This window comes from Aspergillus heteromorphus (genome assembly GCF_003184545.1).
Source record: "Aspergillus heteromorphus CBS 117.55 chromosome Unknown BO70scaffold_25, whole genome shotgun sequence".
NCBI classification, from domain to species: Eukaryota; Fungi; Ascomycota; class Eurotiomycetes; order Eurotiales; family Aspergillaceae; genus Aspergillus; species Aspergillus heteromorphus.
Window position 1 is genome coordinate 148,305 of NW_020290430.1, and position 26,413 is coordinate 174,717.

Genomic DNA, 26,413 nt, shown 5'->3' on the forward strand with positions numbered 1-26,413 from the left:
CGCGTACGTGGGCACCAAGTCTCCTGGCTAATAGATAATCCAGGATGCCTGCCAGTCGGAACACTCTCTGCCATGGTTCATACTGTTCGCAGCCACAATCCACACCAACGGTCGGGTGGTCAGACGTCAAGCCTGATAGGTTCGTGATCGACGACGCTATCTCCAACATCCCACCTCGACACCATACTGTGCTCCTCCGCGCTGGCTGCTGATATGTGGAAGGCAACAACATGCCTTGGAAAGCTGATGCACGGCACTGCAGTATGTATTCTGCCGCCGTGCCTGGCTCCGCGCAATCACGTCTTTGGGAAGTGGGTATTTCATTTGCCCGCAGACTGTGGAGTCCTTTTGGGGAAGTCGCTCCGCAGATAAGACGCAGCTCCGAGATTCGTTGCGCATGCGACATTGTTTCTTGGCGATTCGGTTTTAATTTCCTTTTACATGGCAACCCCTCGATTCGATCTATTTGATCCCTGTCTCTGCTCCCTCTCCTATTGATTCCATCTCTCCTTCTCATGAGCTTGCTAGTTGTTTCTTCTGGGATGTGTTTCCCCTCCCTCTGTAGCTTGAACCTTACCTGATTCCTAGCGAGCGCCACCGCAGCAACTGCGGGTTCCTCTTTCACGAGCGCACAAGCGCATCCCAGCATCTCAATGGTATCCACCAGGGTCTATCTAATGTCAATCTTCCAAAACCATGAACTTTCCCGGGGGTTGGGAGTTCGGGCGTCCGAGCAACCGAGTGACCCGACCAGATTAGGAAATACCGCATGTGGAGAGTCAGAATAGAAGATTAGGATATATACCGATGTTTTTGATGAATGGACTTGCTTCAGAGAGAATTGGTTCTATAATTAGTCAGTTGGCATGGGTGAGCTGGCTATCAGACTATTGCGCGGCTTTTGAGTCATGTTAGCCAGAAGTCAGTCTGAAGGGGTTGTTCAATCAACGGCAAACCGATTTCATGGCGAGAGTCGACCTCTAAGGCCTTGGTAATGTACCATACCTACCCAGCAGAGACTTTTCTCCCTATCGACTGCAACTTATGACAAAGTATAATGATAGCACAACAGTCTTTGGCTTATTGATATGTTGGACTCCTCTAATGTATCACAGATTCAAAATCTTGAAGCATACGGGCCTGGAGCAGAAGAGTCGGTTGCAACCAGCCAAGTGGCTGTGGCTGTGTCTATGGACGAGGAAGGCTCCGATACAAGTCTCCCTAGTTCCTGAACCATATCTTGACTAGGGGGCGCATGCCTTTCTCACAGGACAGCAGTATAACACAGGCACATTATCTGGAGATATCTATACAGAACTATAGGCTGGTCGAGTATTTTAGGATCTCCCGAGAATGAACTCAGCAACTATACCGGCCAAGGCTTCTTTCTCAACACATCGTATAATGCTAAACCCACTGATTGTATCTGGGGTAATGGCGGTACTCTACCAAATGCAATTTCAAGAGGGAGGCCGTTCTCTGAGTACTGATGCCAACGCCACATTCAGAATAAAACATTCCATATCCAGATGATCATCTACACATCCTTGCATGGAGGTATGTATTCTCAAGTTGGATTTCAGTATGTAGTTCACGAGGGCTACGAATATTAATCGCATTAATCTATCTGGCGGGAAACGATCTTCTACCCCAGCGGGATGTTTAGCTTGTATGGTCCTTAATATCAAGGAATCCATGGGAAAAGCACCAGTAGCTGATACAGTACCGTGGTACTCCGTAGCACAGGAATGAGCTCACGGCACTGACATTCTTTGTTCCACAGTCTGTCAAAAGCTTACATTCGATAGTCCGGCTATGCCCAGACATGTCCTCGATGCTGTGAAACCTTCGGACCCGGAACAATACCCACTGCCGCAGTAATTTTCAATTACGGACGAGGAATTTGACGACAGGTCCAGGCTTGCTAGACTTGGTAATATTTGCGTAATTTTTTGGGGGGCGAGTAAGTCCATTTGGCTACTTGATCAGAATGCCGATAGAGATCTATAGACTGGCCGAGGAAGAACCGAAATCAAGGTCCAGGGGGGTGCTACAGGGGCAAAATAAAAATAAAAATAAAATAAAACCCGGAGCGGAATCTCGATCGACAATGCTAGCTCCATTGGAAATGTACTCATAGCGCTATGCCAGTATAAACAGCGGCCTATAATTTAGGGCGGCGAGTAACCCCTAAAAATAACCAGATATATTGGATAAAGATTTCCAGGGGCGAGAACCAAAACCACAGATAAAGAGGACATCAAACGACACTCCAAGCCTTTCTGTAACGACCACTATTCCAAAGGGTATTTCTTGTCCCTGTTCTCCCTTCCGGCCCCTGGAGATCAATTGCCCCTCAGCTTCTCGAAGCCGATAGCATTCAGATGTGATTGATCCCTTACTTGAGCTGCCATAGCACCTACCTATACATTGGACCACATGGGCAGATATGTGGACTATCTGTAATTCTTGCAGGAAGCGAGCTGCTAATCAGACTTGCAGTGACATCACACCAGAGACACAGAGAGAGAGAGAGGCACACTTGGATGCTTCGTTCCTTCGCACAGAGCCGCGTAGCAAAGCGGTCTAACTGAACCAAGGCTAGCTGTCACATGACAGCCGAAAGGGCAGGCAGCCCCTCTAGCTCAGGTGACCGCACATGATCTCGCTCGGGGGACGGGGAAAGGAGGCCCCCGACCCGGCAACCCCCATTAGAAAACTGCAAACCGAGCAAACGGCCACCGAAAACAAGTTTGGTACGCGTTTGGGTGGTAAACTAAACAAACTATTGTTGTGATCATCCTCAACCCTCAACTTGACTTGTTTACCTTCCCCAGGCCTGCTGACTACGGTGTTTGTTGACATTGAAATAACCTTCTAGCTCTTTGTCCGGTACCAGGGGATCTGGCTGATGACAGTCCCCCAATCCTCCTACTAGCCAGGTAGATCGTAACGCTTCCATCGTTCCACCATCACTGCTCTTCCATTCCACCACCACCACTGCCGTGCTGCTGTATCACGGTGGTATTGATCCCTGACGCCCCTCAAATCGGCCAGCTTTGCCATTACGTATCCGATCAATTATTCAGGCGCGATTATTAGCTATTATTACCTACCTCCCTCTCCCTGATAGATACCGCCTCGGCTGCAACTGAACGAACAGACTGAACGGACTGAACGGACCGACCGATCGTACCTACGGTGTACGTGGTACAGTGTACGCGCCCTGTCCTGTCCTGTCCTGTCCTGACCGAGGCGAATCTGAGGCAAGCGATCCTCTCGCTGCTGTCTCTCTCTCCCTGCGGTGACTAGGCAGGCTACCTTAGTAGTACCACTCACTAGACTCGATCACTCCCTTCCCTTCGCTTCCCTTCCCCTTCCACTCCCTCCCTCTCCCTCCTCTCTTCTCCCCCGCCCAACGAACGAGTCGCCCTCGTCTCGTTGTCCAACTGGCACTCCACTGCCTCGAATCACTCCCTCATTCCACTCCCCTCCCCCTCCCCCCTCTTCCTTCCACCATTGCCCTTCCTTTCTCTTGGATTTCTCTCCTTCCTAATTCCCTTTTCTCTTTCTTTCCCTTGACAGACACTACTACTAGTTTCTTTCTAACCACCGTCCTTCCTTTATTTTTTCTCTCTATCTTTGCATTTCCCCTTTAATACTTGCTTATCTTGGATCTTATCCGCTGTATGGTGCAGGTGGTTCATCGCATCCGCCTGTACCCGTAATTTATCTCCCTCCCCCCTGTCGTCCAACCCTTGGTCCTTCTTCTGTCCACCGTGGTTCGGCTACTCCTGGTTTCGCGGCAGCGCCAAAGCACCGCTGCCTGTTCCCGAACGTTAAACCCGTCATCGTGGTCGCACGCATTAGGTTACGTTACGTCCACAACGCGTTCGTTGTCGGGAGTCTCGCTGGGGCAGGATCTGGCTTTGCTGCCCAGTCTCTGCCAAACGCAACGTAAGCACGGATCTCGACCGTCGGCCGTGTTGCCGATTCGACTCTCGACTCTTTGTTGTCCTTCTCACCTGACGAGCGGCGCCGTGAGCCTCCGATCGATCGACGGCGCGCATTCACTTCTGTTCCACCGTCGCTTACACTCCCAGCCCGAGTTTTCGCGACATTCGGGGTCGCAGGTCGGCTCACTGAATATTCTACGAGGTGAAAGGGATCCGAGGACGCAGGCAGGCACACAAATAGTCGCAGGTCGGATGATGACCCAGCTTTGACACGAGGAAACGAGAAACGAGGCGACGAGTGCGCGCTCTTGACGGCGACTGTACCCTTACCCTACGGGATTAGGCACAGCCTGCAATCAATCAGCCGCGAGAGCGACCGGATTTGTGTCGGATTCAACGAATAACGGGACCCGCATGGTCGGCGAAGGGCAACTGGCATCATGTCAACAATCGAAGATCCTTTCGTTTCCAACTTGGAGGGAGCGGTTCCCCGCGAGTCGCATCGGTACTCATCCTTTGACACGCAGCTGTTCAGTCTCGATGCGGCCTCACCAGCGCAGGCCAAACGAGCCCTCGAGGCGCATTTGGCAGAGACAGAGCGCAGGCTCGAGGAGGCCGGCAAACTCGGTACCGCTTTGATCCAACAACAGAAGGAGCTCGAGGACAAGTTGAAGGAAGTTGAACAACAGCAGGAGGTTGGTCAGATCGGACCGGAGCTGCGTCGGAAACTTGCGGACCTGGAGCGAGAATACAATGAAATCGGGCGTGAAACGGCGCGCGCATTCCTTGCGCCAAAACGCCTGGCTGGTGGTGACGAAAGCCATTTTGGGACTCCGTACGAGCAGAAGGTAAATCGTGGTGTTTGGGTTGATTTCGGAGCCTGTGCAAGCTGCTAATCATTTCTCAGTCCCCAATTAGTCCTGCGCTGTTCGCCAGCCAAGCGACCAACTCCCCCAGCAAGGTCAGCGTGCCCTCGCGGAAACAACGCAATCAACCTTCGAGCCGAGTCCATGATATTGAATTCGCTACGGAAATCTCGACTTCTCTTTTGGCCCAAGTCCGTCAGTTACAAACTATGCTTGCCGAGCGTGAGGAGGCTTTGAAGACTTTGAACCTGGAAAAGTCCCGACTCGAGTTGGAGGCAGAGGGATACGCTCAGCGTATCCGGGCCCTGGACGAAAGTGAAGAGCGATACAAGGATGAAAACTGGGCGCTGGAAACTCGGACCCACGAGCTTACGACCGCAGTCAAGGAGGCTGCTGATCGCGAGGATAGACTTAATAGCAGCCTGAGCATTCTGACCACTGAGAAAAGCACCATGGACAGAGAGCTCGAGGACCTGAAACAGACCAATGCGAAGCTTGTTGAGGATCACACTGCGGCCCAGAAAGCGAATGATGCTGAGATTCATCTCCTGCGCAGAAATCTCAACGCTGGAGATGCGGAGAAGCTTGCTCTCCAGCAAAAGCTCGAGGAGCTGAACTCACAGAACCAGGAGCTTGCGAAAGCCGTGGCAATGCGACTCCGACAGCACGAAACAGACTCCACCCGTGAAATCTCTCGCGGCAGCGATTCCGATGACCAGGATCAGTCCACGCCCGACAACTCTCCGCCTCCATCTCCCAACAAGTTCACTCCTAGGCACAATCATCTTGAAACCGAGACATTGCGGAGTTCGCTTGGCCATGCTCACCGCATGATTCAAAACCTCAAGAGTACTATCCATCGCGAGAAGACAGAGAAGATTGACTTGAAGCGTATGCTGCAAGATGCTCGCGATGAGATCGAACAGCGTCGTCGTGAAGCTGCCGCTCCGACCAACCCGTCCAACAAGCGGCAAAAGACCAAGACCGAGCCGGCCAGGAAAGCACCACGGCCAGACTTGTTGGGCGCCGGACGGAAGAAGGCTGAGATCGAAATCCACGATTCTGTCCACGATTCCGACTGGGAAGACAATGCCACCGACGGTACCCCCCCTCACAAGGCTCCTGTCAGGTCGTCTAAGGGCCGGACAGGGGGGCAATCGTCTGCGGATCCTAGCGATGCATACCAGACTGCTACCGAGTTAGATGATGCTTTCGAGACCGCCAATGAACGAGAGACGGCCACCGAAAGTGATGCCTTCCAGACTGGTTTGGAAAGCATGGCGGACGATAGCACCGATTCCGATGAGCTCACAGAGACCGAAGACCCATTGCAGAGAACCCCCCGCGGGAGCGGACGAGTTTCCTCCTTCACAATGGCTAAGACCCGTGACAGGATCTCCTACCAGAGCTCAGCTTCCACGTCAGGTGACGAAGAAATGGAGGAAGACGACGATCTCCCCTCACCGAGCCAGGTGTCTACACCTAGATACAGGTTGAGGCAGAAGCGGAGTGTCCTGAGAAAAATTCGCCCCTCTGGAGAGGCCCCCATGGCTTCCAGCAGTCGACCGTCCAGCGCACGGGAATCCCCTGCGACAGGCTTCGATCAGGGTCTGGGATCCGGAGAGGGACAGAGTCTCTTTATGGAACTTGCAGACCTTGATGGTGATGAAGACGAGGGTGATTTTGGACCGCCGATGCGATACGACACCGCCTCTCAGTCGTCAACGCCGCGCTCAACGCCGCGCATGCTCCCGACGCCTGACTCTAGGCGGCCCTCCGAGGCCATGCTTGATGCGCCTCGTAAGCCTGTTATGGTTGATTCCGGAGTGATGACCGAACCCTGGAGCCCAGAAGCTGTCTCACCTGCTCCTGCTGTTGTGAGTGTCGAGGAAATTCGTGATGTGCCGACAACGCCAAAGGCAAAGATGTCGGATGCCAGTACTGCTACCGAGACAGAAAAGATCCCCGAACTGGCTCATGCAGCGACCCAATGGGCCCCTCTGGAAGCATCAGAAGAAGAGATGAATGGCTTGGTCGCGGAGGTTCAGCAGAAGGACCCTGTACAGCCCCTCGCTCCGATGGAAATGGCTGTCTCTTCCGTTTCTTTCCAGGAAACTGCACCCGTGGCCCCGAGACTACCTCAGTTGAGCACCTCGTATTCCGTTGCAGTTGCAACTGAGCCTGTTAAATGCCTCCCCCCTGGACCACCAGAAATTACCTTGTCTTCGATCTCCTCGCAGGGTACACAACCGGTCCTTGCGAAGCTCCCCGAGCCCAAGCCCGTGTATGTGGCTGATATGGCCATCTCCAGCATCAACTTCCAGGATACTTTGCCTGTCGTGCCAGCTCTTCCTGAGCCCATTCCACCAGTCTCCTTGTCAGAGCACGGAACGAACACAGAGACCCCAGATGTGGCTCTTTCGCTCATCCTATCACAGCAGACTGAACCCGTTGAAGCTGTTGTAGAGCGAAGGGAGCCAATTCCCCAAGTTCTCGTGGATGAAGTGGAAGCTACTGTGGATCTTCCAGAGCTTTCTCTGTCTTCTATTTTATCTCAGGAGACGCAGCCCGTTGTCGCTATCCTAGCGCAGGCCCCGGAACCTGAAATTGCTGTGGAGCCGGTCGAAACCAAGGAAGAGCTCCCCGTGCCAGAGCTCTCAATTTCTTCCATTTCCTGTCAGCAAACAGAACCCGTTGAAGCTATCCTGGAGAGAAGAGAGCCCACACCGGAAGTGACAGTTGAGCCTGTTCTTGCCGACCTGGCTATCTCATTCATACCTCCTGAGTACATTGAGCCCGTGTCGCCACAAGCGCGTGAAGTATCGGCTCCTCGGATGTCGCTGTCTAATGTCAGCTCCGTGGAAACACTGCCTGATGAATACAGGCCCCGTACAGCCATTATTCCCGTGGTTCAACTTCCTGATGAGAACACAGAACCAGCACCTGCTCCCAGCAGGAAGTTGGTAAAGAGCAACCCGGCGTCAGGAATACCGTCTGTCGTGGTCGCAGAAGACACTTCGGATGAAAGTGTGGCCAACGATGTTGCCGACTCGAAGCAGGATGTGTTGTCGCCGTTGGGCGCCATTTCAGGAAATGCTGTTCCTCGTAAGCAACATTCATCTGGCTGGACAGACCAAGGCGCGCAGACAATTTTGTCGTCCAAGCAAATCGATCAGATTCTAATGGACCGCATTACCTCCCGGCCATTGTCTCCACCCGACAGTGACAAGGCAAAGGATCAAAACACTTCGCCTTTCGCTACACCGAAGGCAAGAAGTCGCCCTAGTCATCAGCCTTCCGTGACGTCTCTCCCATCCCAGCAGCGGAGGCCTGGTAGTGCTGTTAGCCAAACATCTAGCATCCAAAGCCACCCCCCGTTGCCTGTAGACCACAGGGAAGCCATTATGGCAGCCGAGAAGAGGTCACTGGACCAACGTCCGTCCTCCCCAAGTCTGATGGGTCCCCCACTTGCCCCAGCTTCTGCGTTGAGAGCGACCTCTGCTCAGCGTCCACGGACCCCCAACGAAAACGGTCTGATGATTGGACCTGCTACGACGACAACTTCACGGGGCAGGGTAAGGCGCGAGGGCAGCCACGTGTCTCGCAGATCGTCTGTGTCATCATTTGCTTCTGAAGTCGAGGAACGGTTCAATATGCATCCCAACCCTGCGCTTGGCCCTCATGGCCACCCCGCCGGTACGGACCCGCGCATGATCCAAGCGATCACGCAGACGATGATTGGAGAATTCCTCTGGAAATACACACGCAAGACGGTGACCGGAGAAATATCCAGCTCCAGGCATCGTCGTTACTTCTGGCTCCACCCGTATACCCGTACTTTGTACTGGAGTGAACAGGATCCGCAGAGCGCTGGCAAGAGCGAACTCCGGACGAAGAGCGTTGCGATCGAGGCTGTCAGGGTCGTTCCAGATGACAACCCGTACCCCCCTGGTCTTCATTGCAAGAGTTTGGAGGTCGTCAGTCCTGGTCGCCGGATCAGGTTCACTGCAACCACTAGCCAAAGACACGAGACTTGGTTCAATGCGCTTTCGTATCTGCTGCTGCGCAACTCCGAGAACGGCGAGGAGCAGGAGAGCAATGCCTCGTTGGAGGACATTGACGAGTTCAACCCCGGATTCCGGACGCGTTCGCGCCAGACCTCCCGGCTGTCGTTCTCCTCTTCTCGGAGCCGGGCCAGTCGGAATTGGCCCAAGCAGCGTGCGGGATCCGCCATGTCGGTCCGCCGCGCCGCGACGCCTGGCCGTGCCTCCCCAGCCCTCAGTACGCCATCCAACTACTCGGACCAGCGGCACAGCTCTGCCTCCCGCTCTGCCTCCCGCCTCAGTACCATCCTGAACACCACGATCAAGGGGTCGTTTGGCCGCAAGGGTCCTAACTATGCCTCCTCGAGTGTGCATGAAGGAAGCGTTCATACCCACGATCATGACAGCGAGGAGGACCTGCGCCATATTATGGACAGAGACGACCGGCTGGAAAATGTCCGAGCATGCTGCGATGGTATGTCACAGATTACGATTTCGATAAAAACTTTGCTAACAGGTTACAGGCAAGCACGACGTCGGCGCCCTGTCGAGGACCAGCCGCTATAGTCCTCGCGTCAACCGAATTCACTCTCACCACTGAATCGCTCTGATCCACTAAGCGATTTGCCTGTCTGTTTTCTGGTGTTCACTTTTGCATGAATCTCTCTATTTGCATTCTAACTCCTACCATCATCCTTGCACCTGCCATTGTCGTTGGTATTTTTGAGGCGAAATCAGCGTCTGGACCACCTATGCTGCGAAATTGCATCCTGACGGGCACACTTCTCCCTTCCGCATCTTTTTATACTTACCTTTTAATCCTGGGGCCAGGCCTCACCTGCCCCTCCTCCCCACTCCCGTGCCCCGAATTGTTTGTCGTTCTTTTTGCGAGCCCTCATGTCGCACAAACTGTTGGCCATCTAATTTCCTATGTTGATACTCATCGCGAACTTGACATACATGTGAACAACTTTGGTCACTCCTTCGCCCGGGCTTGACTTGACTTGACCGTGCCGTATCCTTCCTTCCTTTTCCATCTCTTTACTGTGTCAAAAGCCCACAAGCTGCGCAGACACTTGCGCCGGATTACAGTTATGTGCAGCTTATGTACTGCACTATTGATCTGTATTCTCTCTTGACTTGACCTGGATTAATCAGGTTCTGATATGTGATATGGCGGCTGATATCAACCAACCAATTCATTCGTGGTTGTTTGTTTGTCCGTCTTGTCCTTTTTTTTTTTTTTTTTTTTTCGCGATCTGGGATCTGGGATCTGGGATTCAGGATCTGGGATCTGGGGTCTTTATTGCCGGGATTGATCTAGGTACTGTTATCCGTGCACCGTGAGCAATTGATGGTCTCTTCTTGTCTTGAAGATATGATTGATACATAGTCTGGTGTTTATTGGTGTGGTGTGGCGTGGTGTATCTCGGTAGGTAGACAGGTACCTTGGTGGGTACCTAGGTAGGGGGGTAGGTAGGTGGGTAGGTGGGTAGATACTATGCTGCCGTAGACCGGCATGTACCATATCATGTATCTGTCTGTCAGCTGAGCTGCACAGCTACCTACCTACCTACCTATCTACCTACCTACCTATCTACTAGCTACCTACCTACCCGTACTCTATCTAGCCAATAGTGAACGGCCTAAGTCCTATAGATTCTGGCCGTTATTTAGTTGTGGTGTCGTGTTACTATTAGTATAGTTTATGAATATTTGGTTCGCGCTGTCTTGTTTCATTTCATCATGATGTCATTCATTTCATGACTTGTAGACATAGATGCATATAGATAGATATTCATGTCATTAAGTTGGTAAGGGTATCATCGGTTAGTTTGTTGTTGGTTTTATTGGATCACTCGATCATCGATGGTCATTTTGCTCGTTTGTCGGTTTGTCGGTTTGTCTGTCCGTCCTTAACCAGTAAGGAGTCTATGTATATATCTCATCTCAAAATCCGGCCATCCATCTACCCATCCATTCCATCCACCATCCACCCACATAAGATCACACAAACGTATCATATAGATGCACCACCTCCCCCCTGCTCTCTCCTTTCTCTTCTTCTCCTCCCGCCTCTTCCCTACACGCGCGTGCACACACAGAGATAGAGGGTGTGTGTGTGTGTGTGTGTGTGTGTGTGTGTGTGTGTGTGAGAGAGAGAGAGAGTGTGTGTGTATATGTGTGTGAGAAAGACCAACCCACAAACCCCTCAAACAACCCTCTCCCTCCCCGGCGGCCAAAAGTCAAACAAATACCGCGCCTCTCTCGTCCACGGACCCTGTTCTGCTTCTGCATCATGGTCCGGGTTTTCTGGACGCCGGGACGCAAGCGTTCTGGGGGTTGCGAGGGCGGTGGGGTCGGAGTAGGATTTTCGGAGACTGGATTTGGATTTGAGGGTTGGGATTGGCATTGGCATTGGTATTGGTATGGGCTTGGGTGGTGCTTGGAGGGGTTGTTGTTGCTTTGATTGGGGGTGTGGGTTTGGGGGTGGGATATGGGTGTGGGTGTTGGTGTGAGCGTGGGTTGTTCTGGGGTTGGGGTTGGTTGTGGTCATGGTCAAGTCCTCGCTGTCGCTGTCGCTGTCTATGGCGTGGGTTTTGATGTTCCTGGTTGCATGGTGAGGAGGGAGGGGAGGCTGGTGTTGGGGTTTTGGTTGTGCCTGTGGGAGAATGGATGGGGTAGGTCTTGGTCGTGGTATTGGTATTGGTCTTTTGGGGTCGGGATCAGAGCTGGTGGCTATGCTTGTGGTTGCTGCTGCCGCTGTTGTTGTAGGTGTAGTGTTTATAAGGCCAGGCTGGTATAGCATCTTCTTACGCTGCTTCCCGGTGGACAGACGAATCTTGTTCATCGGGGGGTCGGGGACAGCGGCGCTCTTTGAGGGAGGGTTTGGGATCTGTTGTTCTGGGGCGGAGGGAAATTCGTCGTAGGATCCCTTGTGCTTGGGGTTGTCTCTGGATTTCTCTCTGCTGGATTTGTCCCTGTGGGATTTGCGATCTAGATCTTCGGTCCGCCTTATGGCCTCTCCTGTAGGTGTAGGTCGTATAGGATCCGGTGTGGATTCCGTCAAGTCGATCACTGCGCGCTGCCGGTGGCTGGAAACCTGTCTGTCCGCGACCATCCTTGGTCGTTTCGCAGGCCGATCCGGTACCTCCTCGGTATATCTCGTCGGATTCGGGTGTCTCTCTTCCAGCGAGGCATCCGAGCGCTGCGTCGACGTCGAAGACTTCTTGATCCCGAGCAGATCATTCAGCGACCTCATCTGCTGGGAGAACCGCGAGGGCGTCGACACCGACGACATCGGAGTCTCCCCCGGTCTCAACGGCGATCTGCCATTGTGGTTGTGACTCTTCTTCTTGCCATGCAAGCTCGACACATCCGTCTCCGTCCTCTCCACCGACTCGCCAACCTCGATCAGGATCCCGTTATCGAGCTCCAGCTCGTCGCCATCTTGAATTTCCTCGTCCTGACGCCAGTGGTGATCGCCGATGTAATTCCCGACCGTGTCGTAGACCATGATCCGCTTGTTGAAGGTGTGGTATCGCAGGTACCCGTCTTGCCAGCGCTTGGCTTTGCGTCGCATGTCGTGCGTGTACAGGCAGCGGAACTTGATCACCGGCGCGGTGTTTTGCGTTGCGGGGATGTTCATCATGCTCGTGCTCATGCTCGGGGTGCCGCGCGGGGTGGACATTTTGGCGGTGGGGATTTCGCCGGGGGGGGGATGGAAGAAGAGGGATGGCGGAAGAAGGTGAAGATGCGATCAGGGGCATGGGAGGGCGACCCCGAGGCTGGACATGATGGGGATGGAGGAGTTGGAGGTTGGAGAGGGAGGAAGATGTCGATGAAGGCGCCGCCGGGGAAATGCCGCGGAGGAGACGGAGGCCTGAGGCCGCCGGGCGCCAGTCCCGCGTCGGAGCCGCGGTCCGGACGATCTGTCGCTGCTTCATTCGTGCCAGCTTCGAGGAAATGCCTACATCTACGGGGTACATCGAAGTTACAGCTACGGGAGAATGCAATTGTCTGCTGCCAGCACCGGGGATGCTATACGCCTCTCATCCGGAGTCAATTGCAATCCGAGCATGGCCAACTCACTAGTCGATGCCAGGCCCTCCGCCGTGCTTGGCTCGAGATGGTTGCCTTGGCGGTGCCACCTGAAAGAAATGAATGGATGGATGCCAGGGGGTAACTTAGATAGGTGAAGATGACGGATCTCGCGTCTCGCTTACGAGCTGCTGCGAGTGATGAGTCTGTGGGACAGAGGAGGAGGTGAATGTCCTCCCGTTTCATATTACTGAGTAAGTATCTAGGTGGCATGTCGAGGACCTCGAATCTTGACGCCTCCAGCGTGGATCACGATCTACAAGGCACCTTCCATCACCGAACGGCGCCGGCGACCCGCGGCGACCGAAACTAATAAGATTGACTCGAGACTGACCAAAATAGCGCAGCGTCCCAAGCGTGGCGGCGGGCAGAACGGCGCTGAAACACGCCGGAGACCCTCGCTGGAGCACCGCATGGGGGCTGCGTCATCCGCAGGCTCTCTCGCTCGCTGGCTGCCATGAGGCTGTCCTTTTGGCAACTAATTCACCATCCATTCTGCCCCCTTGCTCCGCTGCCACCTTCATCCCTCGTGGTCTCACTCTCTCCTGCTCGATCCCCCCATTCTCCCCGTTCTCCCCCTCCAATCCTCCCCCTCTCCGCATTGCCTTGAAGCCTTCCCTCCGCCGCTGAGGGGCCACGCGGCACCATGCACAGCATGCAGCGCCAGTTCGGACGCCTGATGAAGAGGTCCGCCGACGAAAGCCAGGTGGCCATTCTTCTGAAGGACTTCGAAGAAGCAGACAAACTCTTGGGCAAGGTAAGACACTCCTATCCCCGGAGTTGTTCTCCTCGGCATCGTGACTCCTGACTGACACCCCCCCGCCCCCCCGCCAGATCGTCGATTCCACCAGCGCCTGGCGCGACGCCTGGTCGTCCATCCTGTCGCACCAGAATCGCATGCTGGCCGAGTTCGAAGGCCTCTATGCTCCTATCGTTGGTTCCTCCGACGCCTCGGCCGTCGACAAGGCCGTTCCGACACCGGAAGCCACGTTGGCTCGAACAAACCACCTTCGGGAGCAATATGAGGATTTGCGGAAGGATCTCCTGGGTGAACTCGCCGCGGTGGATGAACGGATGATTAGACCCGCCTCGCAGGCCAGGGAATTCATGAGTCCGGTGAAGAAGACGATCAAGAGGCGCGATGATCGAAAGGTGCGCTATCTCGCATTGACCCCTGTAGTCACTGCCCCGCCGAGTTGGATCGCTAGTGACATGCCTGGGATTCAATTGCTCTTCTGATTCCATGCTAACACGTTCCCTATCTTTCTAGTTGGACTTTGAACGCTACCAAAGCCGCGTCGACACCTACAACAAGAAGACAAGGAGATCAGACCGTGATAACGCCGCCCTCGTCAAGGCCGAGAGCGACCTCGAGCGAGCGACAGCGGTACGCCCCCAGGCCTCTCCAATCGTCCAAACCATATCTAACAATCGCAGGAATACCACGCCGCGGACGAACGCCTGCGACAATGTCTCCCGCCTCTAATCGCGGCGGTCTTCTCACTCCTCCCCCAGTTCCTCGCTGCCCAGATTGAGATCCAGAACTCCATGCTCGCGCACTACTACACCGTAGTCCTCAACTACTGCCAGGACGAGCGGTTCCCCTCCCCACCCCCACCCATGGACCAGGTCATCCAGGAATGGGAACGCGCCTGCCTGCCCGTGCAGCAAGAACTCGAGGAATTCAGCTGCATCATCCACGGCCGAACGGTGCTCATGTCCGAAGCTACGGACGACCAGCGCTCTCGCACGCGCTCGTCCAGCCGTCCAGCCTCCAGCTACCGGCGCTCATCCAGTCGTCCGGCCCAAGAACCCAGCTTCCGACGCTCCTCCAGCAGCCACGCGCCCCCGCGGCGCCCCATCTCCCCCGTCCCCAAAATCCCCGCGTTGCCCTCGGCGGCTAAACAGCTCCCCGCGGCGCCCCCGCCAAGATCCCAGCCATGCCCCCAAACCGACTCCCCATTCCCCCCAAGCCCGTCTTCGACACCAAACCCTCCCCCGTCTACGACACCAAACCTTCCCCCTCCCCCTCCTACCTCTCCCAACCCTCCAATTCCTACTCCCCCTCCCCGGCCACCCCATCCTCCTACAAAACCGCCCCTTCCCCCTCCCCGGCCCTTTCCTCCTCCATCGCCGCCCGAACAGACTACTTCTCCCGCAACCAATCCCAACCCACCCTCTCCAAGTCCACCTCCCATTCCACCCTCCAACAATCCCCCTATCAACCCACCCTAATCCAAGCCGCCACCACGGTAGCATCCCCAAGCGTCTCCGCCTCCTCCCTCATCGCCGCCTCCAAAAAGAAGCCTCCGCCGCCGCCTCCGCCGCGCGCACACTCCAATGCTCCTGGTGCGGTGTACGTGACCGCCGTGTACGACTTCGATGGCGAAAGCGCAGGTGATCTCGCGTTCCGGGAGGGCGATCGTATCAGGGTGCTCAAGAAGACAGACAGTACGGATGATTGGTGGGAGGGGGAGGTCAGGGGACGGAAGGGGAGCTTTCCGGCGAATTATGTGGAGTGAGTGTGTATGTCAGATGTTTTGGTGGTGCTCTGTTAGGAGGGGAGGGGAGGGGAAGAGAAAGTGGAAGGAGGGAGGGTCTGTGTTGGACGGGACGTGAGGAGAGAGGGACGGCTGTTGATGTTTATACTATTAATGTTGATATTGGTTGTTCTTGCATGAGGGATGGATAATGATAATGCATGTCTCATGTCATGTCATGTCATGTCATCCACCCATCTGGTGTTTGTTTTCCTATTCTTTATATCTTGTCTATCCATTCATCTATATCTATCCATCTAGATATCCTATTGTGTGTTCAACTCTGCAGTATGTAGATCTCTGGGCCAGCGGGGGTTGTGCTCTAGTTTGCATGCATGGGATTTCGCTGTGCCCATCTTCGCCTCAGCATCCTCTCATCATTATCGTGGCTGGCTTTATCTTCTTCTTCCCTCCTGCTAGATATACAACTTATACTTATTAGACACTCACAAGACTACAAGTGAAACCCAACATTCCACCCCCTTACCATGCGAACTGGCATATAGCACCTACCCTCTTTCCCCTCATTCCCATCCGCAAGAACAGCCCCCCCCGGGCCCCGCCATTCCTACACAAACCGCGGCACAATCCTCCCCGCCCCCCTATCCACCAACCTCCCGGCCATCAACACCCCATAAACATGCCTAGCCCAAGCACAACACACCCTCCTCGTATCCTTCGGATCAATGATCTCCTCCACGCCAAACGCATTGGCCGTGCGCACGGGATTCATCAACCGGTGATACTCCTCCTCCAGCTCACGATACGTGGCATCCTTGTGCCCGGGGCCTCGCTTCTCGGCCTCGCGCAGCTCGTGCCGATGCGCGACCTCGATCCCTCCTTCGAGGGGCAGCGAGCCCCACTGTCCGGACGGCCAGGCGACTTGCATGACGGGGTCGCGGGCGCCGAGCATCAGGCCGCCTGCGACGCCGTACGCGCGGCGCGTGATCACGTTGAAGATCGGGGTCGTCGTGCTGAAGTATGTCTTGCCCAGCTCGACGCCCCAGCGCATCGTGGCGGTGCGTTCCGCGATGGTGCCGATGGAGTAGCCGGCTGGTTGTAGGACATATCATGTCAATATCAATATCAATATCATAGGTTAAATGACCGGGAATAGTGGGGTGGGTAAGAGAAAGGAAGGGGGCAGGGCAGGGCAGGGCAGGGCAGCAACGTACGGACATCGATGAACTGCAACACGGGCAGATTCATCACATCACACAGCTTCAACAAGCGCGCGAGCTTCTGGCTCCCTGACGCGTCCAGCGCACCCCCGTTTACCTCGCAATTGAGCGAGATGACGCCGACGGGTCGTCCGCCCAAACGTGCTAAGCCCCCAATAGCTGTGCGGCCCCACAGCGCCCCAATCTCGAACCACGATCCGCGGTCCACGACGCTGGTGATGATCGTCCGGGGATTGTACATGCGGGTCTGTCGTCGGGGGATGATCCGGCGGAGGGCCTCGTCTTCGCGGTCTTCTGGGTCGTCGTTGTTTTTGTTGTCCGAGGGAAGGACGGGGGGTGCTTCCAGGCCGGAGTTTGGGAGGTAGCTTAGCACGGTGCGTAGTTGGGCGTAGCATTCGGATTCGTTGGCGGCCAGGTTGTCGATTGTGCCGTTGGTGCAGTGCACGGTTGGACCGCCGAGGGTTTGGAAATCCAGCCCTTCTTCGAAGGTCGCGTTTTTGACGACCTCGGGACCCGCGTTGAAGAGTGAGCCGACGTCTGCCGCCATCACGGAGAAGTGGCATGATACGACGCGTGCGGCACCGAGGCCGATCTGTATGTATGCGGTTGAGTGTTAGCTGGTGTTTGTTCGTAGCTGGGAATGAGCGGTTGGTTGTGTTATAGAAGGGATGGATGGATGGAGGGATGGATGGATGGTCCGGGGGATGATAATACATACAGCTGGCCCGACAACTGCTCCCAGGTTAGGAATTCCTTGGTTCAATTGCTCCACGACATGCTTGTACATAGACACATAGGGCAGATAACTCCAACCGGCGGAGCGAATCATCGTGACGCTGCCTCCACCGGAGCTTCCATCTACCAGCTTCACCACCGGCAGCTTCAACGCCAGCGCCAGCTTCTCCACATATATCGACTTCTCGTGCGACGCACCGTCGGCATGTCCGCTACGGAGGGTAAAATCGTCCGCCGTCAACAGGACCCGACGACCATTCAATTTTCCCATTCCCTGCACATTGTTACTGGGGACGAACGAGATGGGTTTCTCGCGTCCAGGGTCCGTCTTCTCCCATGTTACTGTGCCGGACAGCGAGCCGATTTCTCGGAAACTGTTCGGGTCGAGAAGCTGCTCGAGGCGCTCTCGCACCCATAGCTTTCCGGCTTGCTTTTGACGCACGTAGCCCCGACGAGAGGGGTCTGGGGTTGCGGCCAGTGTACGTAGAGTGTTGATCTGGGAGAGTACATCGGAGTAGTCGGGGGGTAGCTGGGAGGATATTTGGCGGAGCCGTTTTGATGCTGATGCTTGTTGGGACTGTGCGTCGACTTTGGGCGACTTGCTGTTGTCGCCGTCATCTGACATGATGGTTCGGTGTCATAAAGTTCTATACTGAAGATACGCTTCTGAGTCCGGAGTTCATCTCCTCTCCTTTTGCTGCTGCTGTTGCGTTGCCCATGAGGGGTAGGTAACATTATATCAGCTCCGAGGTCCGAGGAAGTAAGTAACCCCAACCTCAATCTGATAAGAACCAAGTCTCCCAGTGATCTTCAAGGGCAGCACTGTGTCAACATGCCGTCTCTCACGCCTCTCCGGCGACTTCTCGTCGCTAATAGGTACGAGCCTCTAATCAATGTTCACGGAACGTTCAATTGACGAAACAGAGGCGAGATTGCCGTCCGTATCATACAAGCCGCTCGCGAGCTTTCGCCTCCTATTGAGGTGTTTGCCATATACACGGACGATGATCGTTCCCATTGCGAAATCGGCTGTCCGCACCAGGCGTTGCGCGTCCCGTCGGTGTCTGCCTATCTGGACATTCCGGTCTTGGTCCATCTGGCTCAGGAGCATGCCATCGACGCTGTGCATCCTGGGTATGGCTTCCTCAGTGAAAGTGCCGAGTTTGCTACACGCATGCATGACGGTGGAGTTACAGTCATCGGACCCGGGTGGGAAGCTCTGGCTCGCACAGGTGATAAACTCCAAGCGAAGCAGCTGGCCATTGAGTGCAACGTTCCCGTTTTACCGGCAATGGCGCATCCCACCGCTGATCTGGCGAAAATCCGAGCCTTCGCTGATCAAATACATTATCCTGTGGTGATCAAAGCAGTAGATGGCGGTGGAGGCCGTGGCATACGGCTTGTACAACAAGAGGACCAGCTAGAGAGCGCGGTCCGCGGTGCGACAAGTGAATCGCCGTCGCAGACTGTTTTCGTGGAAAAGGCTGCCGTGTCTGGGTTTCGGCATATCGAGGTACAAATCATCGGCGACGGGACGGATGTGCGACATTTGTGGGAGCGCGATTGTAGCATACAGCGTCGCTTTCAGAAAGTCGTGGAAGTGGCGCCATCTTCAATCAATAATCGGGCTCTTGTGCACCAAGTGGCGGATGCAGCTCTCCGAATGGCGAGAGTAATCCATTATCGGTCCCTGGGAACAGTGGAATTTTTAATTAACGAATACCAGGAAGAGTTTTACTTTCTTGAGATCAACCCACGCCTACAGGTGGAACACACCATCACGGAAGCCATTACCGGTGTGGATCTGGTACAGGCACAGTTGCAAGTGGCGCAGGGGTGCAGTCTCGCGCAACTGGGGCTCAATGAATCGGCACCAGCCCTGTCTCGTGTCCATTCAGTTCAGCTCCGGTTATGCGCGGAGGACCCTCGGAATCACTTCTCGCTGAGTATAGGCAAGGTGACTGACTTTTTTGTTCCGGGTGGCAATGGTGTTCGAGTCGATACGCATATCAGCATGGCCAACATAAGCCCCGTGGTGATAGGCACGCAGTTAGACAATCTGCTGGCCAAAATCATCGTCACGGCGTCTACTTGGGAAGCGACAGTGCTGAAGGCTCAACGCGTACTTGCAGACGTAAGGATAGCCGGGATCCAGACGAACCTGGAGTTACTGCGAGGGATAGTCAGTCATGAAGACTTCCTTGCGGGCAACATAGACACGCAATGGCTGGAGTCACAACTAGATCAGATAATCCAGCTAGGAGGGAATGTGAAACCATCTCATATTCTGACACCGACGCAGATATCTCAAGCCCCTGCGCTTCCCAGTATGCCCGCTTCCAATCTCTTATTCCGACGAGGCGACGCCTGGTCCATCAGCCTCGCACCATTTGACGCACCTCGGCAGCAGCAAGAAGAACAACATCACCTCCAGATCACTCGCGTGCTACAAAACGACTTCCCTGCCTCACTCACAGCCGAGATCGAGTACAAAACGCGCTCATCTTCTACGGCTCATCGACTGCAGCTCGTGGCTGCCCCAACCGCGGCGTCTGCTCTTGTCACATCGTCTCATCGGCGCGGAGACGTGAGTAATCCGCGGCATATTGTCCTCCCTCTATCTGGGAGACTGATCGAAGTACTTGTTTCCGCGGGGGATGTGGTAGCTGAGAATCAAGTGGTGGCATTTGTCAAGCAGATGAAAATGGAGCTGGAGGTGCGTAGTCCGCGCGCAGGACGGGCGCAATGGGTGTATGAGATGGAAGAGGAAGAAGAGGACGTGTCGGAAGGGATGCTGTTGGTGGAGTTGGAGGGGATGAGAGGGAAGCTGTAGGAATTCTTTCATGACGGTATCACATTAGTTACGAACTTTCTGAGGTGGTGCGTTCCATCATACTAGATTCCCGCTTCCAGTTTCAGTATATATAGTACCTTTTGGCGTCTTGATGGTTAAAAATGCCGAATACTATACTGGTAATATTTGGTATTTATTCATTAAAAAGACCAAATAGAAGTAGTAGGATATAAAGTACTGGGCCCTAATCCAGACTGGTAAATAAGCAAAAAAGTACCTTCAACATGAATATGCAGTGAAGACGAGGAAGATGAGATAGATGTCAACGATGATCTCATCGGGGGGCGGATCCACTGATCGGCCGCCGTGCAGCTCAGCTCAGCTCAGCTCCGCTCAGTTGGCAGCCCAAGCGACCTCCCAACCCAAAGCTCCTCAACTTAACTCTCCTCCCTCCCATCTCCCATCTCACACCCCCAAATCCTCAATGCTGGTACCTCACTCAACCACCACAGCACCTTCAGAACTACCGCCATGGATTCGCTAACAATCTACCTTCTCACCTTCAACTGCGCCCGCAACGTGGTTGACCTCGATCGCTTCTCCCAGCATTTCTTCGACGTCCTGCCCCTCGACGGCCCCAACTCCCCCGTAGCACCCCCCGACCTCGTGGTGCTCTCCCTCCAAGAAATCGCCCCCCTCGCATACGCCTTCCTGGGAGGCTCGTTCCTCACTCCCTACATCGCCTCTCTGACGCAGGTGGTGGATCGCGCGGTGGCCCAACGCTGGGATGATGCCCACTATGTAAACCTTGTGACCGACCACTCCGGCATGACGGGTCTCATGGTGTTTGCTCGGTCGGATATTGCCGAAAACGTTTCGTCTGTCGACACGGCCCGGGTGGGATTTGGGTTTCAGGATATGGGCAACAAAGGCGCCGTAGGGGCACGAGTCAGCTACACGGCCCCGAAATTAGCCGGAGACCCCGTAGACCTCACTTTTGTCGCTGCACACCTCGCCCCCATGGAGTATGGCGCGGAACAGAGGAACGCAAACTGGCGCAGCCTGGTGGAAAGGCTGGTCTTCGGCGGATCACCTGCGGCGGGTCGGGAAATTGTCGAGACGGGCAGCGGGTCAGAGAATGAGCCCCTGCTCCAGGAATCTACGTCCGGTCCCCAGCATGATCACCGGGGTATCTATCTCCCTACAGGCTACCTTTTCCTAGCGGGCGACCTCAACTACCGCACCTCCAGTGTGTCCCCACAGAAGGATGACCATAGCCGATTCCCGCGGGCGGACGTAGACCCCTCGGACCCTCGACACTTCTCGCATCTCCTGAAACAGGATCAGCTGTCCCGTGAAATGGGCGAGTCTCGGTGTTTCCACGGACTCTCGGAAGCCCCAATCACGTTTCCTCCGACTTACAAATACGCGATGGCAGCACGTCAGGCTGCAAGTGATGCGACTGTGGAGGGTGCACGTTCGGATTGGCAGTGGACGAGGACCCGGTGGCCCAGCTGGTGTGACCGTGTGTTATATCTGAATGCCCCACTCGGTGTGGACAATCCAGGACTGGTCAGACCGCTGCGGTATGATGCACTGCCGCTATTTCCAACCTCCGACCACCGCGCCGTCGCGCTGTTGGTGTCGGTGCCCGCACAGGCGAGGCAGTTAGAGGATGCGACGCCGCCGGTGGCCCCCTTTCCGATCGATCCAGAATGGGAGAGTAAACGAGAGGATGCGCGAAGGAAGGAGCTCGTGGTGGGCTGTTTGGCGTATCTGGGCTGGACCTGGGAGGGGAACATCCTGTTGGTCGCATCAACGGTGGGAATTTGGGTGGCATGGCTCGTGCTTCGATCGCTGTTTAACATCTGAAGATGCGGTTGCAGACTTGCAGGGCGCTGCGAGTGCGAACTCCATATGAAACTGCCCCATGTCGATCACCCCGATCTCCGGCCTAACAGTAAAGCCGGCATGAACGATGATTGTCCCGGCCGACCCCCCCAGCGCTCGAGTTTCACGCTCAAACAATTATCTCCAAACTCTCTTTGCGCAACATTAGATCTTTCCATCGGGTAAACGGCAGTCTTGAGTCGATGGTGTCGCGTCCATGAGGATACGGGATTGGATCGCAGCTGCAGTGGGACCGAACAAGCTATAGCATCTGGACTATGCGGCATGCGCCAGGTCAGCTGAGCAGCACTCCCGATCTAGAACGGTCGACAAACCAGGACCGGGCAAGGCATGGCAGAACGAAGCGGCGGCTCAACCAAGCCAAGACATTGGCAGTTCCTTCCAAACCCCAAAGGGACGAGTTGTTTTCGTGTTGGGGTCGGGATGGAGTCGCACGGGTATACGCCAGGGCTTAGACTTCTCGGCGTCTCTCAGCAGTAGCCTCGCCCGGGATACCCAAATTCTCGCTGGAGATAGATAGTACAGGCTAGTGGCCAGGCAAGGGTGGTGAGCTCGGCTTACGCATCTTGGGAGCCGAATGGGAGGGAGGCGATGGCGTCGTTACAGAAGAAAGTTTGGCCCCGGTTAGATCGGTAACCGGGGCCATTGACGGATTTGGGCCGTAGCCTTGCGACCCAGTGGGTACGGATTCAGATATGTCTCGACTGTATCCGGGTTCCAGATGTAGTCGGGCGTTCTTGTCGTGATTGGTTTGGGAATCACACCGTTGGACTAAGCGATCATCTGCTTATATATTAACAACTATTAGACTGCTATCGAAGAGGGGGGGCAGGGTAACCAGACGGGCCAGTTCAGTCAATTAAGGCAAGGGGGGTATCCGTAGGAGGGGAGGGGGAAGTCACAAAGAGGGGACGCCGGACCCGAGACAAGACATAGTACCATACTACTACTAGATAGCAAGTTAGCAAACTAGCAGCGAGGGCACTAAAGAAAGGGTTTTCTCCCACTAGACGGGCCCGCCCAGCTCACTGGTGAAACCGATTAGCGACCAACACCGACGGCCACCACCGCGATTCGATTCGGTTACAGCAGATGGGTGGAATTTCGGGAATTGGAAGTCTCCTGGGCATTGCCCTGGACGGGAAGGTTTAATCACAATAACAATCTAATGCCCATAATTTGCCGAGATTGCGAGTAATTAATTAGCCATAATTTCCAAAGCTCTCCAGCACACGCGAGGACGTGTCATACGATGGGTGCCAATTACCCAGAGCGTCGATTAGGACGATGATGTTTGTGAATACTGTGATAGGCATGATTTGCAGCCATCATTTAGATACTTGCTAGGTATGTGTCTTGGGCACGGAGTACTAACTGGTATGACGGGGTGGCACTGGAAGCGCCGGCAGGATAGGTTAGTCAGATCGGAGTCCAGCCCGGCGAAGACCTCGTCCAGCCATGATGACTCCTCCGTGCTACGAGGGCAAGCCCTGATCGGACGGAGTATTTCCAGATGCCCTGGAGGCACTGGATGCACTGTTGGGCGATTGATGCTGGTCGCTGGGTCCTGTGCAACGTCGCGATCTTGTTGATCCGTAGAATAATCACAATCAATCAATAAGGTCAAGGTGTCAAGGTCCAGGTCAGTCACCGACGCACCTTTCACAGGCCTGCCGACGGACAGGCACATGATCATGTTCTGGGGAGGTCAAGTGACCACGATCTTGATTCCCGATGCTTCCATTTGAAATGGCAATTGGAAATTCTGCTCCTTGTCTCCCCTCATCCTTCCGTTCGCCTCCATGCTCAGCCATTCATCATCCACCCAATACCATAAGTCCATGACGGCCAAGGCCTGGGCCTCCGGGCCGGAATGTCTGGATCAGTGGATCGGCCCTGGACGGACGGCCAGACAGAAGAGACAGGAAGCCAGAACGGACAAGACAGACAAGCCACATTACGACTGTCACCTCACTGAAGCCTCAGGCCGCCGGGCGGACCAATCGCGGACCCGAGCAAACACATCCTCATCTGACATGATCATGATTCTGCCTCTGCCTTGCCAGGATTGAGCATTGACAAGGCTGAATTCATTGCTTGCTGATCGCATGTATGCACCATTCCGCGCGACCAAACTGGACGACTGGTCTCCGAGACAATAATGCCCGTCATCTGGCAGGGTTTACACATGTACTGCGACAGTAGTTCGCGGCTTTGCGGCGTTCTCGTCATTCATTCACATTAATACTGTGTTCTCCCCCCCCCCCCCCCCTCTTCTTCTCCTCCCCCCCACCCCACTTTGCCAATTGAGCGGCGCGGAACCTTTCAGGCAGTCAGGCTTCAGGCTTCGGGCTTCAGGTTACTCATGAGACCGGCTAGACATCCCAGAGTCAGGGTATCCATTCATCTACCCGGATGATGATGGGAAGAGTCGGAAAAGTAATCATAATGACCGCAGAAACAAGGCAATTGAGGAGGAGGATCTACAGTCGTGGGTGACACAGCGGCCGGGATGCGGGCTGCACGCATGGAAGAGGCAACAGCTCAGGTGTCGTCCAGTCGGTCCTAGGGTTGGGTTGTCTTCTGACTCACCCGACCGAGGTAACAATGGATGGATGGACATGGACATGGACATGGGTTGTTATTATTATTATTATTATTATCATCATGGCCATGCTGCTAGCTGCTCTCTACTGATGGCCAGGGTGAGGACAAAGACAAGCAGACAGTAGACGTTGGCTGCTATTGGCCACTTTTCCCGCGTCTTCCGACAGCCGACTCCGCTGACGAGCAAAAGGGGTTAAAGAGAGAAAGCTGGTGAAAAGAAAAAAAAAGAGGGGGGGAGAACGGGAAGGAAAAAGGAGAGAAGCTCAGAGACGTTCCAGAAACAGTGGAAACTTTCTTGGTGCGACGGTTCGGGCCCAAGATCCAGACTTTGCTTCTACGGGCTCTATTAGCCCTCATCAATCCGAAACTCAACAGTGGGCCGCCCAATTATCATCTCATTCTCATTGTTCAACACATCCCGCGACAAAACGTCGACGACACAGTTGTGTACTTAGTAGTACTTAGTACTGCTCCGTACTTTTTGGCAGTGCTTATTGTGTCGTGCTGGGCCGCGAAAATCACTTTTCTGACAGGGCCCACGCCGCCCTGCAATCAACTCCTCCCCCCCATCCGCCAGTCAATCAGGGGCCAACACTGCGAGTCATTCGGGCGATCAAGCTGTTACATGGGGGCAGGCTGCTGTAAGGTTGGTACTATTATGTAGCTTCGGGAGCACTTTTTTTCCTTTGCCCCCTCCTTTCCGCCCATTCGGGGTCACTCTCGAACAACCAGCCGGGAAATGCGGAGTCCACTGTTGGGACGTCGGACGACCAATGGCCATGGCAAGATGGGGAGATGGTGGTAACCCGATAGCCATCACAAGGAACAAAATACTGTGCGCCAAGGCCAACAAGCAGTGGCCGTCGCAGTCGGTGATGCCCAGGATGGATGGACGTCAAGCGGCGGCGGCCTGGGGGTTCCCTCGACTTCCGGATGCTGCTGGGTGACAGACAGACAGGTAAGGTAAGAGGATGATTTCTCAACCATCGCCACCGTTCCTGTCACCGACATGCCAGGGTAGGTTGACCATCGCGCTCGTCGGATCTGGCTTCCAGCCTCCAATGCGAGCGCTGCATCAGAACAATATACACACGGGCTCCATCTTGCCCCGTCCCGTGGCCCGTTGGATGCCATGGAACCCAAAATTAATGGTTTTGCCTATTACGACCAGCCCGTACTCCGTCTGGCCTGCTTGGATAATTATTATTATTATTTGATATTTTCTGATTTTATTTATCACTAATACTTAACGTTCGACGACCCTGTACCCCGATCTTCGTCGCAAACGTTTCGCTTAGATCTCCATTGCCGATATAAATCGCAGAGATCCCTCAAATTTGCCTCCTTTTCCTCTTAGACCCCCCTCGTCGCTCCCTCTTTTTGCTTCTTCCGCGCGATAATTGACCGTTGATCGTTCGATTCGTCTTCCTCCCCTCCCCTCCCCTTCTTGCACTCCTTTATCCAGTCCCGTCCATTCATTCCTTCGCTGTTGCACCTACTTGACCTTTTGTCTCTCTTCGCCCCATCCACCCACTTTAGTGGCGCAGCCCAACCTCAGCGCTAGAACCGCAACGGACCCCGGCCGGCGCGCCTAACTACGGCTTCTTTTTTCCCCCCCTGCTGGTGCCGCTGCAAGACAACGGCCTTGCGATCTTGACGTAATTGCCCCGTGGCTTTGG

General features: G+C 54.8%; 6 protein-coding genes across 6 annotated transcripts; 4 read left to right on the forward strand and 2 right to left on the reverse strand.

Moving 5' to 3' along the window:
• The first annotated feature begins 4,233 nt into the window (after window positions 1–4,233).
• BO70DRAFT_112918 (putative nuclear migration protein (ApsA)) lies at window positions 4,234–9,814 on the forward strand. The gene is made up of 2 exons (XM_025537891.1): window positions 4,234–4,804; window positions 4,864–9,814. Exons 1-2 carry the CDS (start codon window positions 4,397–4,399, stop codon window positions 9,430–9,432), a joined length of 4,977 nt encoding a protein of 1,658 aa, XP_025396576.1. The 5' UTR covers window positions 4,234–4,396; the 3' UTR covers window positions 9,433–9,814.
• Window positions 9,815–11,077: 1,263 nt separating this feature from the next.
• Window positions 11,078–12,556, reverse strand: BO70DRAFT_381710 (DNA helicase ZGRF1-like domain-containing protein; the record flags this gene model as incomplete). The annotated part of the gene is made up of 1 exon (XM_025545486.1): window positions 11,078–12,556. One exon carries the CDS (start codon window positions 12,554–12,556, stop codon window positions 11,078–11,080), a length of 1,479 nt encoding a protein of 492 aa, XP_025396577.1.
• A 770-nt stretch (window positions 12,557–13,326) lies between these two features.
• Window positions 13,327–15,769, forward strand: BO70DRAFT_364706 (uncharacterized protein). The gene is made up of 5 exons (XM_025543873.1): window positions 13,327–13,723; window positions 13,801–14,118; window positions 14,237–14,353; window positions 14,404–14,835; window positions 14,898–15,769. The coding sequence occupies exons 1-5, from the start codon at window positions 13,613–13,615 to the stop codon at window positions 15,486–15,488; spliced, it is 1,569 nt and encodes a 522-aa protein (XP_025396578.1). The 5' UTR covers window positions 13,327–13,612; the 3' UTR covers window positions 15,489–15,769.
• A 305-nt stretch (window positions 15,770–16,074) lies between these two features.
• BO70DRAFT_341906 (acyl-CoA carboxylase subunit beta) lies at window positions 16,075–18,133 on the reverse strand (the record flags this gene model as incomplete). Its single annotated transcript, XM_025541348.1, has 3 exons — window positions 17,406–18,133; window positions 16,682–17,279; window positions 16,075–16,559 (listed from the first exon to the last, which is right to left on the reverse strand). Exons 1-3 carry the CDS (start codon window positions 18,045–18,047, stop codon window positions 16,075–16,077), a joined length of 1,725 nt encoding a protein of 574 aa, XP_025396579.1. The 5' UTR covers window positions 18,048–18,133.
• Window positions 18,134–18,254: 121 nt separating this feature from the next.
• BO70DRAFT_431540 (putative pyruvate carboxylase) lies at window positions 18,255–20,255 on the forward strand (the record flags this gene model as incomplete). Its single annotated transcript, XM_025548249.1, has 2 exons — window positions 18,255–18,298; window positions 18,347–20,255. 2 exons carry the CDS (start codon window positions 18,255–18,257, stop codon window positions 20,253–20,255), a joined length of 1,953 nt encoding a protein of 650 aa, XP_025396580.1.
• A 246-nt stretch (window positions 20,256–20,501) lies between these two features.
• Window positions 20,502–22,236, forward strand: BO70DRAFT_113000 (putative inositol 5-phosphatase). The gene has a single exon (XM_025537892.1). The coding sequence runs from the start codon at window positions 20,748–20,750 to the stop codon at window positions 22,086–22,088; it is 1,341 nt and encodes a 446-aa protein (XP_025396581.1). The 5' UTR covers window positions 20,502–20,747; the 3' UTR covers window positions 22,089–22,236.
• The last annotated feature ends 4,177 nt before the right edge of the window (window positions 22,237–26,413 follow it).

Coding starts and splice junctions, on each gene's coding strand:
- BO70DRAFT_112918 (XM_025537891.1), top strand. CDS start 4,397: ATGTCAACAATCGAAGATCCTTTCGTTTCCAACTTGGAGGGAGCGGTT. Junction 4,805..4,863: donor GGACTCCGTACGAGCAGAAG/GTAAATCGTGGT, acceptor ATCATTTCTCAG/TCCCCAATTAGTCCTGCGCT.
- BO70DRAFT_113000 (XM_025537892.1), top strand. CDS start 20,748: ATGGATTCGCTAACAATCTACCTTCTCACCTTCAACTGCGCCCGCAAC.
- BO70DRAFT_364706 (XM_025543873.1), top strand. CDS start 13,613: ATGCACAGCATGCAGCGCCAGTTCGGACGCCTGATGAAGAGGTCCGCC. Junction 13,724..13,800: donor CAGACAAACTCTTGGGCAAG/GTAAGACACTCC, acceptor CCCCCCCGCCAG/ATCGTCGATTCCACCAGCGC. Junction 14,119..14,236: donor AGAGGCGCGATGATCGAAAG/GTGCGCTATCTC, acceptor CTATCTTTCTAG/TTGGACTTTGAACGCTACCA.